General features: G+C 43.8%; 1 protein-coding gene across 3 annotated transcripts in view; it reads left to right on the forward strand.

Moving 5' to 3' along the window:
- Positions 1-4,161: 4,161 nt before the first annotated feature.
- The window catches only part of ZDHHC2 (zinc finger DHHC-type palmitoyltransferase 2), a 76,383-nt gene continuing 66,293 nt past the window's right edge, over positions 4,162-14,251 (forward strand). For all 3 annotated transcript variants that reach the window (XM_060001126.1, XM_060001127.1, XM_060001128.1), the window contains exon 1: positions 4,162-4,485. In XM_060001126.1, coding sequence (XP_059857109.1) covers positions 4,359-4,485 — 127 coding nt within the window. In that variant the 5' untranslated portion in view covers positions 4,162-4,358. The remainder of the gene's footprint in view (positions 4,486-14,251) is intronic.

Raw genomic sequence — 14,251 nt, forward strand, 5'->3', positions numbered from 1 at the left:
AGGAAATATCTGCTCACCTTTTGGGTTCATAGATTCTGCTTTCTCCCCATGTAGGGGCAAGGGAGGGGGGGTTGGTGTAGGCAAAAGCACTCATTTAAATGAAAAGTTCCAATTTTATTTCTAAAGAGATTAACCTTCGTGCAAACTGTAAAGAAGTGGAAGCAGAAACAGAGCAATTTGCATTCTTTTCAATTTTCTGAATATGGTTTTCATTAGCCACTAAATTATAGCATAAAATTGTATAAATATAACATAATTATAATTAGTTATAAGTATATATAATTAGTCATGCAGTTATAATTCATAATTTATAATTGGCTTGGTTAAACTAGTGGCTGATTCTATCGAAATCTCTACAGAAAGATGTCAGGAGAGCCGCACCGCTTGGTGTGCGCCTGCCCTCTAGTGGCAAGATGCTATTAACACTATCATAGAGATACCACAGGGCTTGAAAGGCAAGGTTTGCCAGTTTTTTTCCCACTTTACTGTTTTCCTAACGTTTTAACCCAATCCACCAGATACTCCTTAGGACTTTGAAATTCTCTTCCATTATATTCCATTCCACTCCACACCAGGTTGACTGCAAACTATAAATCTCTGAGAACCAAAGTGTATCTTAGCAGCACTTTGAACCACATTCCCTAAACCAAGTTCACTAAGACTGCTTTTATGTTACTTGTGTCCAGAAACGATGCGTGGATTGGGCATACTATTAAGGTCCCACAGAGAATATCGTGGCCACTATTACGAAAATGCAAATTAATATTGGAGTCCTTGATGTCATGGATTTCTGACTTCTAAAGGGATTTTTCTTTTCCCCCAAAGAGTGATAAGCTTAGTTTAAGAAAACAATGAAAGAGGATCTATCGGTATTTTTTTCAGACCGCTCTAAAGTGGTATGGCTGAAAAGATGAGATGAGGTTGCAATAGGCAGCATGAATGGAGGTCCATGCTCCCCAGGGACAGGCTGGGTCCAGGGGCTCCCTGGGCTTGGTTAAGGCTATTCTCGATTCATACTATGAAAGGCAATAAGTAAACATTTTTAATCTGGATCTGGAAGTAGGAGGAAGATTTGGAGTATTAGTCGGGATGGCAAGACAGATTTGAGGTTTGGGGACTGGAGAATCTGGGGACTATTTCAAAGTCGATCTTGGCTGGAGAAGAGAAAGATCGTTTCCTATGTGGGGGTCAGGGTATGATGATAGGGGTTTTGAAAAGTGAATGACTTCCATAAAACTGCTGAGTGGGTGGAGCATGGAGGCAGAGGTCTGGAAAGGGCGGAGCTACGGTTCTTAGGGACTGCGTGGGCCAGGTCAGGGGGACTCGCTCTTCTCAGATGGTCCCCTGCCCTGATGCTTGCCTGGTCGTCCCCTTCTTCTTTGCCTTTGTGTTACCCTCTCCCTCCTTTGCAGTGGCTGACTCGTTTTTTCATAAATAGCTGTAGCAGTTTTATCAAAATTATTACATGGAATTCATAATATGACTTACTGGGTATCTAAAATTGGTGAGTTGAACCTTCTGTACTTTTCTCTTAAGTCTCCAGTGAAGTTCCTCTCTTAAGTCTCCAGTGAAGTTTCTTCTTAACGGTTGATGACCTTCAAATTGTTTTCTTATTGATGCACAGCTCTAAATCAAGCCCCCAAAAAAGGCTCTCTGGTCCTAAAAATTAAAGTTACCTTTCCACTCTCATCAGAGCCTAATATCTAGAGATTGGCTACTCCCCAAAGAGCTTACATTTGTGCATGCATGTTCATGCCTGTCTAATTAGAGCCTAGGCAGAGCTAAATCCTATCATCATGTGGCTTTAGAGACAATTATTCCTGAGATAGACTTTCTTTTTTAGGTAAGAGTGATACCCTTGGAGAACTCAGTAGTAGTAGTACTCTTAAAATGACTCAAAATAGGTTGCGATTATTCCACAAATATTTATTATAAATATGAACAATAGCATGTTAGATACATAATAAAAATGTAGCCTCGGGGCTTCCCTGGTGGCGCAGTGGTTAAGAATCCGCCTACCAATGCAGGGGACATGGGTTCAAGCCCTGCCCCGGGAAGATCACACATGCCGCGGAGCAACTAAGCCCGTGCGCCACAACTACTGAGCTACTGAGCCTGAACTCTAGAGCCCGCAAGCCACAACTACTGAGCCCCCATGCCACAACTACTGAAGCCCGTGCGCCTAGAGCCCATGCTCCGCAACAAGAGAAGCCACCACAATGAGAAGCCTGAGCACCGCAACAAAGAGTAGCCCCCACTCACCGCAACCAGAGAAAAGCCTGCGTGCAGCATCGAAGACCCAATGCAGCCAAAAATTAAAATTTTTAAAAAAGCATCTTTAAAAAAAAAAAGTCGCCTCCTTCAAAGATGTTACACCTGCATATTCTTCCAAAAGGGTAAAAGATGTGAAAACTGTCGAATGTTCTCCATTTCTGATCTCAAGACCCTGTAAGACTGTTTGCAGAGAAGCAGCACAGGGCGCTATAGCATCTAATATCTAAAGAGGCACACTTCGCGCTTTCTTACACTGTTTCCAGTATGGGAAAATTGATCCCTTACTTTTAATTCCTTAGAATTTTTCAGTGACCTTCAACACTGATTTTCTCATTTTGTGGAGGTATATCAGTCCTGGTACGAACTTTTGTTTCTTGTTTTTAGAGTCTTCGGACTGGGAGCATAAATTTGATATCCATGGGAAAAGTTGAGTATTCCAAGGAAGTTATGTTCTTATATTAACCTACCCTATAGGATATCCATAAAGGGTATAAGGCGTTATACCAATATGCAGTGATTCACTGGGATAGAAATGATCTCAGAAAGATAATCGCAAAGACATAAGAGCTTAAATTTCTTTATGCAAATCAGTATTTCTTTTTATCTGTTCATTCTACAGATGAATACGAAGTAATTTCATCCAATATGGTTGCTGTGTAGTGTACACACATATATTCATTAATGTTAAAATCGTGCACATTATATATAATGATTATGCACATAATTCAGAGACACTCCATTTACTGGGGTGCTTCCATGCGGAGTCAGGTGCGTTCATAATTAGAGGAAAGGAGAAAGAAAACAATCTCAGAAGCATTCGTTTCTTTTCCGTTTCACCAACCATAAAGCCGGGCCTTCAGTCTCACTACCTTCAGGATTCTTTCGGGGTTTTTAGCAACCACTTTAGAACCAGCTGTATGCTAAGTTGAGAATTGCCACCACAAAAGAAAACACTGTAGTGAAGAACCGGCTGGGAAAAAAGCGTACACCAAGAGAAGCCCCGGCCTTTCCGGAGGCGGCGGTGGCGATGGTTGCTCCTACAATCCCTAAGTGGCTTAAAAGAGTTCAAATTCTCAGAGCACATGATTTGTGTTTCTAACTCCGGTGGTTTCTGGATTCACAACCCAAGGTGCTTCCTCCTCACGCACAGTCCACGGCGGACGTCGGCCCCGCAGCCCCTGTTGGTGGTGCATTCCCGCGTCCCCCCAAAACGCCGCGTGCAAAGGAGGCGCCCCAGCCGCTCGCGCCAGCCTCCGGGTCTGGAGCACCAGCCCCGCCCTCGCTGACTCCCGCCTATTTAGCGGGACCCGCAAGTTGATGCTTCCCTTCCTAGCAGGAGGCACGGACGTTGGCCCCGGCGCCTAAGGACGTCGTCGAGGCGCATCCTCAGGGGTGGCGGCTCGCCCCGTCCGCGCGGGGCCGGCGAGGAGTCCGGTCAGTGCACACGATTCCGGGGCTGCCCCTCCCCTGCTATGCCCCGCGCGCGTCTCCGTGGCCCGCGTCCGCCGCCAAGGGTCCTCGCCCTCGGCCCGGCGCGTTCGCTCCAGCCCAGGGGCCAAGCCGGAGGCGGACGCGCCAAGGTGGGCGCCTTCACTCTCCGCCTCGGGCGCCCCTGAGGTGCTCAGCGACGAGGGCGCGAGGCCCCGGGGCGCAGCGGGGACGGCCCGGAGCGCCGCGAGAGGCCGCCGGGGGGCGCAGCGGGCCGCGCCGGGCAGGCGGCCGCGGGGGGGCTGGGGCGCGGGCGGGACGCGCGGAGGCGGGGCGGAGGCTTCCGCCGCCTCCTCCTCCCGGACCTCCTCAGCCTCCGCCTCCGCCTCCGCCTCCTCACCGTCCGCCTTCTCCGCGCCCTCCTCTCGCAGCCACCGCCTCCGCCGGACGGAGGAGCCGGGAGTCCGCGGCGCCGGCTCGGGGCTGCGGGATGGGGAGTTAGCGCCACGGCGGCGGCAGTGGCCGCGGCGCAACCGGCCGCCGCCCCCGGGCCCGTCCCGCCGGGCACGCCGGGCGCGGCCAGCCAGCCCCGGAGCCAGGCCCGCGGGCAGCGGCGGAGGCGGCGGCGGAGCTGGGCAGGTGGATGCGGCTGGAAGATGGCGCCCTCGGGCCCGGGCAGCGTCAGGCGGCGGTGCCGGCGGGTCCTGTACTGGATCCCCGTGGTGTTCATCAGCCTCCTGCTCGGCTGGTCCTACTACGCCTACGCCATCCAGCTGTGCATAGGTGAGTGCGCGCCCGCCCTCGCTCGGCCCTCCCCCGCCCCCGGAGGGCCGGCCCGGCCACTCAGCGGCCACTGCGCTCGCCCCTCGCCCCCTCCGCCGCCCACTCGACAGTCCCGGGACGCCGGGACGCCGAGCGCGCGGCGCCGCGCTCCCGCTCTCCCCACCCTGGAGTCTGTCGCGCCCCGTGCGCCGCCAACTGGCTGTTTCTCGGCCGGCGCCGCGGCCGAAAACAACCTCGCGGCAGCCTCCCTCCGCTCGCGCTACCGTCGCCTTCCCCTCGCAACTCTCCGGCTACGATGTTACCTCCACCCGGACGCTCGCGCAGCCCAGCCACCCCCGCCCTCGGCAGGCCGGCACCCGGGACAACGGCGGTGTCCGCCGCCCCAGCCTCCGCCGAGGGGTGAGGCCCGGAGAGGCTGCGCTGGAGGCTGGAGGGCTCCGAGCTGGGCCCAGGATCTGAGCTGCGCCAGACCGGCGCGGGGGACGGTGGCCTCGCGTGTCAGAGCTGCCCGTTTCTGGTTGTCCTTAATCCACTTTTTAAAAATTTGTGACAGCGCGCAGGGGCGTTTTTGCTGCCTTTATGATCTTTGAGCGTTGCCAATTGGACACTTGCTAGTGAAGTGGAGGTGGGTGGGTGGTCAGCTACTATAAAGTATTTTCGAAGATACATGCAGTACGCAAGACCGTAATTTACATGTTAGAATAATAGAAGGAAGAAAGGAGGCGACCATCTGATGTTTCTTCATCCGGAGAGCCAAGTGGCTCCAGTCCAAGTTTTAGGCTCCAGAATCGGTTGGATGGGGTATTTGCAGCGCTGAAGATGAGAAGAAAAAAAGTTGATTACGCACGATTAGGGAATACAATTCTGTTTCTTAATGTAAGCCGGTTTCTACCTTAGAGGTTTTGTGAAAACTCATCTGTGTTATCAGAAAAGGTGATAAACCAGAGGATGACCTTTCTGCCAGTGACTTGTGAACGCTTTTTGTGTTTTGTGTTTTCGCCCTCCGGAGCATTAGCTTCCCGTGAGGCCAGGAGAAAGGTTAAACGGTGGCCTGTTTAGTTGAACCTTCTCAATTTAAGTGTTTTGCAAGCTGCAAGATTCAGTCATAGAATCTTCTCTGAAGCCATCTTACCTCAAAATGTTGCCCCTTGTGAGAAATAATAGGTGTCAGAATAATACACCAAAATACTGGGAAAACTTTTAACAGAATTGAGACTAACTTCCCATTTCATATAGTTTTAAAATTTGATATTATTACTATATTGTTTATTGAATTTAGAAACAATATTTCAGTACAAAAGTAGCTTTTTTAAAAAAAAAGAAGGATTGGGTACCGAAATCATCAAGACAGTGCAACTGAGTATGTAGCATTCAAGTTATCAAAAATGTACAGGAAAAAATTTTCAGAAACGTACTTTTTGTATTAGCTTAATATTAAAACAACTTGCTTTATTGAGGTATACTGAAATGTTACATAACTATTAGAAACGTTTGTTGTATTTCATTCCTTCTCTTAAAGAGAAGCAGTGAGCGGTTTCAATTACTGTAACTGGTGCAAAAGAGGAAAGTCTCAGAAGACCTCAGTTATCAAAACAATTTATTTGCCTACATTATCACATTAAGATAAGAAGCTTAGCCTGATGCAGTCTCATGCCCATCAGGAAGAAACACATGAAGGCTGGGAGAGCTTTTCTTCCCTTACAATTATCTCTGTCCCAGCTGAGTTCTACATAGTATGTCTTACTGTATTGAGTGAACAGGTGATGGGGGAGGAACTAAATGGAAAACCGCTGTTTTATCTGAATATTACTTATATATTTTTTATATATTTTTACTTTAATTTCTGTAAGTTTAAGATAAATCTAAAGTATCCATGAACTCCACATCACTATTTTAGTAAGTGAAAATTTGAGAGGGGAACGCCTCTTTTTAAACTGCCTAAGTGACATGGCCTGTTTTTGGTACTTTCCCTGGAGATCAAAAGTGAAGTCTCATATCATTTCTCATCACTGCCTCCCTCACCTGGTACAATGCGTGTCATGTTGAAAGCAATAAATAGCCTTGAATAAACAACAAGAACAAAATAATTCAGAGGCAATCTCTCTGAAGTTGTCAGAAAGTAGTTTTTATATTAAAGCTATAGAAACAAATTGTAAGTAATCGTATGAAACGTCTAGATCCTAGAGTCAAGAAGACAGAGAAAATTGAAAATGAATTTGATTCTAGACGCTGTGACAGTTTAGGAGGGGTAAGCGCTAAAAGCTTGGATAGCCTTGGTTGGGTGGGAAGTTGAAATTAACTGTACAGTTCCCTTACAGGCACTGGGAAAGGGGGCCACTGGTGTGGCAGGCACACAAAAGCTTTGTTTCACAAACAAAGCAAAGAGGAATGCCAGCCTTCCCAACCCCCCAGCATTATTCGCATCTCTGACGGCCCTGCCCTTTGTGGATTCTGTTTCTCTTGGAAGTTGCTGTTTACCATCAGATTTTCCAAATTTTACCCATAAAACATTGGCCAGGGTTGGGACCAGGGGATGGGGGTTGGGGGTTGGGAATTAGAGTGAGTAACAAACAGAATAGAAAAACAGGGCGGTTTACCCTGGCCTTCCTTCTGTATCTGCTGTCAGCAGAGATGACCCTGAATATAAATTACTTTGTGCCCTTTGCTGAATTAACTGCAGTTTAGGAGTAGTGCTTACCCTGGTATCCTTGGAAACTGGAGATAATGATTCTCATTACAGTTAGTTTCTATATTTAACGATGTGGATGTGTGTGGCTCTCTAGGCACTTTTTCAATTAGCATAATGTTTGCTTAGTGTTTGTATTTAGAAAAAATAAACTCATATCTCTTTTTGGAATATGTGTACATAAAAAATATACGGGATGTACATATATTGTATGAGAGTCAAGTATTTGGGGTTAGTTTCCTTCCTCATCTACCAAAGAAGAGATAAAATAGAGCTGCTGCTATGTGTGCTCATTTCAGAACATGTTTATCTAGTCAATTGATTAACTGATCTCTTCTAGTCCCTCCTTCTGCCTCCTACTACTTTCTCCACTCCAGCTTCTTTTGTGTCTTATCTGTCTTTGGATCCCTTTAATTACTAGTTAGCTCATTTTCCATAAAGTAAGATAAATTCAAAGGGTAAAATCTGTAAGGTGGGTAATTAGGATGCAGAACAGAGGGAATGACGGTAATCTGCAGGTGTGCTTGGTTCAGGGAACATACTAAGCATGGCGTATGTGTTTTCCAGATCCATTATGTCAGTCATTGCGTTAACTTTGTGGAATACGGTGGCTGAAGTTTTCCCTTTTAAGTGCTAACGCTTAAAATTGTTTTAACTATTTTTATACCTTTTAATTTGATAATAATTTCAAAGTTACAGAAGAGTTTCAAGAATAGTACCAGAAAGCTCCACATACCCTTGCTTAATAATTTTGGTTTCCACTTTTCTAAAATGTATTCCTTCCCTGCCTTCACCTTAGGCAGGTGCCATGAAACATTTATTATTAAGTCGTGTGCTCATGTGGTTCTGAGTTTGCTTATGGATTTACTGAAGTCATTTCAGAGAATCATGAAGATTGCAAAGCTGAAAGATCATTTAGGCCAACTCTCTCTGGCATTTGTAGATGCAGACATTAAATGTCCAAGAGTTGCTACCAGTTCTATGTCCTTTTTCCAAATTAACCAATGTGACTTCAGCTTCTGTGGTACAAATGTTAAAATGTCTCCCTTTCCTTGCAAACCCCTCACCGAATCTCTCTAGTCCAATGAAGTCCTTTAGCAAGTTCATTAAACTTTATTGTTGTTGTTTAGTAAGAGTTAACACAGCTCTGAAAGTAAGGGAAACAGCCTTTATATAATGATTTCAGAATTTTCAAAGGGTTTATAGTTTGGGCCAGATAGTTACAACCACTCAACACTACTGTTGTAGCACAAAAGCAACTTCAGATAATTTAACAAATGGGTGTGACTGTGTTCCAATAAAACTTTATTTATAAAAATAGTCAGCAGGCCAGACGGCCCTTGGGCAATAGATTGCTGACCCTGGATTATGTTAGAAGTTAGACCATTAGAATATTGGGGTTTTACTCATGGTTTTGCAGTCTTTATTATTAATAAACACCTCTCAGAAATGACTGCAACCTCTTGTATTACACAGTGATTATTGAAGATGTTCAAGAATTGTAAGATTAGTCTACATACTTAGGGATCAGTTTAGGAGATAGAAAATTACGTTTTCCTTCTTTTAAGGATATCTTTAAGGATAAAACATATAAAACCTCATACGTGGATTCTGCTATGATCTACCATTAATTCAAGGCCATTGCATGTTCAAGGATGGAGACTGAATGGGGCTCTAAGTTGTTTTCCATCATGAAATGAATTTGAGCCCCACAGAGAAAGAACTGTGTTTTTGTTATTGGTAAACTATCATTTTTTTAAATTATGCAGGACATTAAAACTTTTTTAGAAAAAACTACTGACGACAAACGATCTTGAGAATACAAGTGTTACAAGTCTATAATTATTAAAATAGTTTAAAATGACACAGAAAGCACATCCGTAGAAGATGTACACATGCTGAATGTTTAATGCCTAAATACTTAGAAATTATTTCTTGTTGACAGTTGATTTAAAATATATTAGTTCTTTAACTTTTCTTGATATTATCAAATACTTTCAAGATTTTTAATTGTCTAAATAGAGGGATAAGAACTCAACATTTCTTCAAATCTAAAATTCAAATGTATAAAATGTGATATACTCCAAATTCTTGACCTGTGTACCATTTGACTTTAATATAAATGGTCAGTGGGAAAGGAGAAGAAAAGCCTCTGCTTAATGCTTTCTTGGTTCCATTTAGTGTGTCAGAAAACTTTTTAATTTGTATATTGGACAATGCAGCATTACTGTTTGCTATTAAATCCTATCAGAGATGACATGACATAGGTAACGCAGTTACCATGGTATCTAGCATGCAGAGGTGCTCACTAAAAGTCGAATGAATTAATGTCTTTGATTTTTATGAAACAATTGTATAAAGTAAATAGGTAAGAGAAGAGGGTCTAGAAGTCCAAACTCAATTTAAAGTTTGTTGTGGAGAATAAAAGTTTACTTTCAAATGCTTACTGAGAATGCCGTGTCCATGCCATCAAATTAAATACTTGCTCAAGTGTTTCCAGTAGTTAAGCAGAAGCTGAAGGGATGGTTTCTTAAGTCAAGATAATTGTCTCTAGAGAAGGTGCATTTCTGCAAGGTTAGAAAGAGGCCAGCTTCAGAGGGGTTTGAGCAGGGTTCATTCAAAAGTGTTTATTGAACCTTTGTTATGTGCTAGGCACTTTTTCCCCACAGAGATGATTTAGAGGAGAACTGAATAGACATCTTTTCCTCACAGCTAAGGGGAAAAATTGCCTCTGGAAAAACAAAACAGAACAAAACTGAAGCCTTCCCTCCAGCTTGTGCATGAGGAGAAGGGTTGGTAACTTTCAAAATGCGGCTCCCATGGCACAGGGGCAGGAAGGAGAAATGGAAAATGAACCACCCCAGTCCTGGGAGCCTGTGAGTTGGTTGCTGTACCAGTGTTAAATCAGAATGATCAGTACAGCAGGTAAGAAGAGCTGATGGAGAGCACTTCACTAGTGATGACTGTCTAAGCATGTTATCAATCTACCACATACAAATATCTCAGAGCGAGATTATGACCAGCAAGTTTTGCCTCAGCTACGTGCTACGTGGTTGTTTCAGTTGCCTCATTTCTTACCCAATGCTTGGGCAACTTTTACTGTGCTCTCAGCTTAGGGCCTGTGGCTTGGTGAGTAAATGTGAGAACTTCCTGAACACACCTCATTGAATCCATGGGAAGACTGGAGAACCTAGCTTAGAAAATGAGCAGAAACCAAGAGAAGGTGGGTGAAGCTGAGCTGACGTCATGCCCTTGGAAGGAGCTGCCGCCCTAGTGGCCAGCCATCCCAAGCCCTGGAGCCATCCCTGCGCCCTGGGACTCCATAAAGATGGTTCTGGGAGCATCAGCTGGCTGAGCTGTTGTTGTGCCCACATCCCAGGCAACAGGGTTTATTTAGCAAGAGCAGGTGTTGGATCTCTTTGGCCTCCGTGGTAGGAAGAAGTGCCAGGAGGACAAAAACCAAACAAACCAAGAAGACAGATATTCCAGAGATTAGTATAGATGGAGCGTTCTCAGTGAGAAGATTCTCAGTGGACTTTGTTTGCTTCGTTTGTTTTTCTTTTTCATCTTGATGGAAAATTTGTGGTTTTTCTTCTCAGAAAAATGGAACCAGGACTTACATGTTGTAATTTATACTGCTGATTTCATGCATTTTGACTGTTGTATCACATCGCTCAGCCTTCTTTCCTCTAGGAAGTGGTGAGTTCGTGGGTCCCCTGAGACTGCAACATTGTCATGACTGGAGAAATACTATCTCATCTTACTTGCAAAATGATAGATTTGCTGTAGATTCTTAACGTTCTCCGTTGGGCAAACAGTTTTACAAAGATTGTTTAGAAAGATAGTCTTAATAGTATGTGGAAGCCTATGATTTTATATTACCATGTAGATATATACCAGAGAATTAATAATAAAAGCATAACATAATTGAATTAATTTCTTTAATAGTCCATTAAACATTGTTGAAATATTTTTTTCTAATTCTTTTAAGGATAATTTTATGTTATCTTAATTGTTATCTCAGTCAAATGCTGAGAATGGAAAAGGGTGGAATTTGCAGGGCAGGGGGTGGGGTGAGGGCAGCTGGGAGGAAGTGGATGACCTGATTTCTTGAGAAGCATATGTTAGCAATAAAGTAACTGGCTATGATTGCCTGAAATTTTTCCTTTCAAAATTAAATCACATTTGAAACGTTTGTGTAGGATTTTTCCTAATTTGACTTTTCATCTGACTATGACTTTCCAATTCAATTTTAAATATTTGTGCCAGGAATGTTAAAAATCCATTTTTATTTGGGAGACACTGGAGCAAAACTATCTGCTGCATTTATCATCTTAGCTCTTCTCTGCACTCTAAAAAATGCATATTGATGGTAGTTCATTTTAGGTATGTTGTTGATTACATTTTTAAATGCAAATGAAAGAGAAGTGCTTTTACAGATCACTGAGCTTTATTTCTTTGCCAGTATTTCTCCATGGTATCCTGAATTTCTCCTCATATAGAGTGTCAGTTAAGCTTTCCTGCTATAAAGTATTTTGACCTCTGGATTTATTCACTAGCATCGCCACCCTAAAGGAACAGAATGGTCCAGATCAGTTCTTCAGTAAAATAAACGCCAAGCAATAATCAAAAAACCTTTTTCTCTACATCCTTTAAAGCCAAGTACCCAAAGAGTACAATAGTTTCAAGGTAATTTGCTTATCTTCATGGTCATCTTATAATAGCAACAGTCCTTGTAAAAAGCAGCTCATGTATTTACAAGAACTTTATAGATTTATTTGATTATAACTAGGTGAAATTTGGCAGACCAGAATGCTTTGTAATGCTTATCTATTTTCTCATATATATAGATACAATTAAATTTCTGACTCTGTTTATTGCATTATGTAAAAAGTGGATTTTCACTGTATTTGAATGAGTATGTTTAGAATGAGGTGACTGAAAACCCAGACCAGACTGTGTCCCTGATGGTTTTGGGGGTCCAAAGGTCATCTCAGGAGAGGTAGTAGGTGGCTGAATCTGAAGTGTGGCTTTTCACCAAATTGGTAGGGATGTGAGAGATGGTGCAACGTAAAGTACAGTCTCTGTAATGTCCATGTAATTCACATTGGGAATATGGTAGTGGGAAAAACAGCCTGCTCCAAAACAGCTGATGCTGAGCCCTAATGAGAGACACCTGGTACCATTTACTGCCGGAGAAAAAGATTTCAGTGTTATGAGCCTCAGACTATAAGTCCCAAGCCTGCTCTGAATTGCAGGGACTAATTTGTGATCAGGGTTTTTACTTGGTGGCCAACTCCATGTGACATGTTGTAGGAAGAAAGACAGTAAGGGATTTATGTGCTTAACTATGACTAGTGATTATACAGGACACCTCCAGGGAGGTCCATTAATGTGAAGGGATGCAGGGCAGAGACCAGCTGGAATTAATCAAGGTTTTAATTATAGCATATTTTTAATGAAATGCAGCTTATTCCAGGACTAGGACATACTAAAAACTAAGATATGCACAACTGAGAGCTGTATGTAGGTTGGAGGGGGTGGAGAGCAGTGATTCATTTGGAGGCCCCCATAAACTTGCATTTTAGCAAGCAATTTTAAAATCCAAGAATAGAATGCATTTCAAACCATCCATAATTTATTGAGCATCTCCCTAATTTGTTCATTCATTCAGAAATATTTGTTGGGCTTCCCTGGTGGCGCAGTGGTTGAGAGTCCGCCTGCCGATGCAGGGGACATGGGTTCGTGCCCCGGTCCAGGAAGATCCCACATGCCGCGGAGTGGCTGGGCCCGTGAGCCATGGCCGCTGAGCCTGCGATTCCGGAGCCTGTGCTCCGCAACGGGAGAGGCCACAGCAGTGAGAGGCCCACGTACCGCAAAAAAAAAAAAAAAAAAATATATAGATATATATACATTAACGGCTCTTAGAGTTTACATTCTAGTTGGAGGATAGGAAGAACAAGAGACACAGTAGCTTATATAATGTGTTAGAGGCTCCTAAGTATCATGACAACAAAGCAAAAAAGCAGAGCAGAAATGATGGGGAATGCCAGTGGACGTTTTCCTTTTTTAGTTTTTAGATCACCATAATAAGTCTAGTTGTCATCCGTCACCATTCAAAGATATTACATAATTACTGACTATATTCCCCACTCTGTACTTGGCGTACTCGTGACTCATTTATTTTGCAACTGGGAGTTTGGACGTCTTAATCTCCCCCACCTATTTCTCTCCTCCCCTCACCAACCTCCCCTCTATCAACCACTTGTTTGTTCTCTGTATCTAGAACTGTTTAGTTGTGTTGTTCATTTGTTTTGTTTTTTAGATACTACATATAAGTGAAATCACATAGTATTTGTCTTTCTCTGTCTGATTTATTTCACTTAGCATAATGCACCCTAGGTCCATCCATGTTGCTGCAAATGGCAAGATTTCATTCTTTTTTATGGCCAAGCTATATTCCATTGTATATATAGACCACATCTTTTTATCCATGCGTCTGTGTGTGTGTGTGTGTGTGTGTGTGTGTGTGTGTGGTGGGATGGTCAAGGAATTTAAGCAATGACTCAAAGATGCTGAGGGATTGAACCATGCTTGCACTGGGAAGAAATGCATCTCAGGCGGAGGGAACCGTCAGTATGGAGGCCCTGAGGCAGGAGTGTGTGAGCATGTTAGAGGAGGAACAAGGTCATTTTGGCTGGAGGGGTGTGAGCAGGGGGAAGGGACGTAGGTGACAAAGTCAGAGAGGTGCAGAAAAGGTACAGATTATGGGACCTCATAGGCCATTGTGAGGATTTTGGCTTTACTTGGGGTGAAACAGGGATCCATGGCAGAGTGCTGAGTAGCACAGTGATGTGCTATGACTTACGTTTAAAGAGATCATCCTGGCTGCTGCGTACTCTGGGCTATCTACTTCATCAATCCAGGTGAGAAATGATGATCTGTCAGACCATGGTGGGGACAGTGGGAAGGGAGAGAGGTTGCCAGCTTCTGCATTTATTTTTAGAGACAACAGGATTTCCTGACAGACATTGGGAGTTGTGAAAGAAAGGAAGGAGCCAGTCGATTTTTGGCCTGAAC

The sequence above is a fragment of the Delphinus delphis genome, chromosome 21 (assembly GCF_949987515.2).
Source record: "Delphinus delphis chromosome 21, mDelDel1.2, whole genome shotgun sequence".
NCBI classification, from domain to species: Eukaryota; Metazoa; Chordata; class Mammalia; order Artiodactyla; family Delphinidae; genus Delphinus; species Delphinus delphis.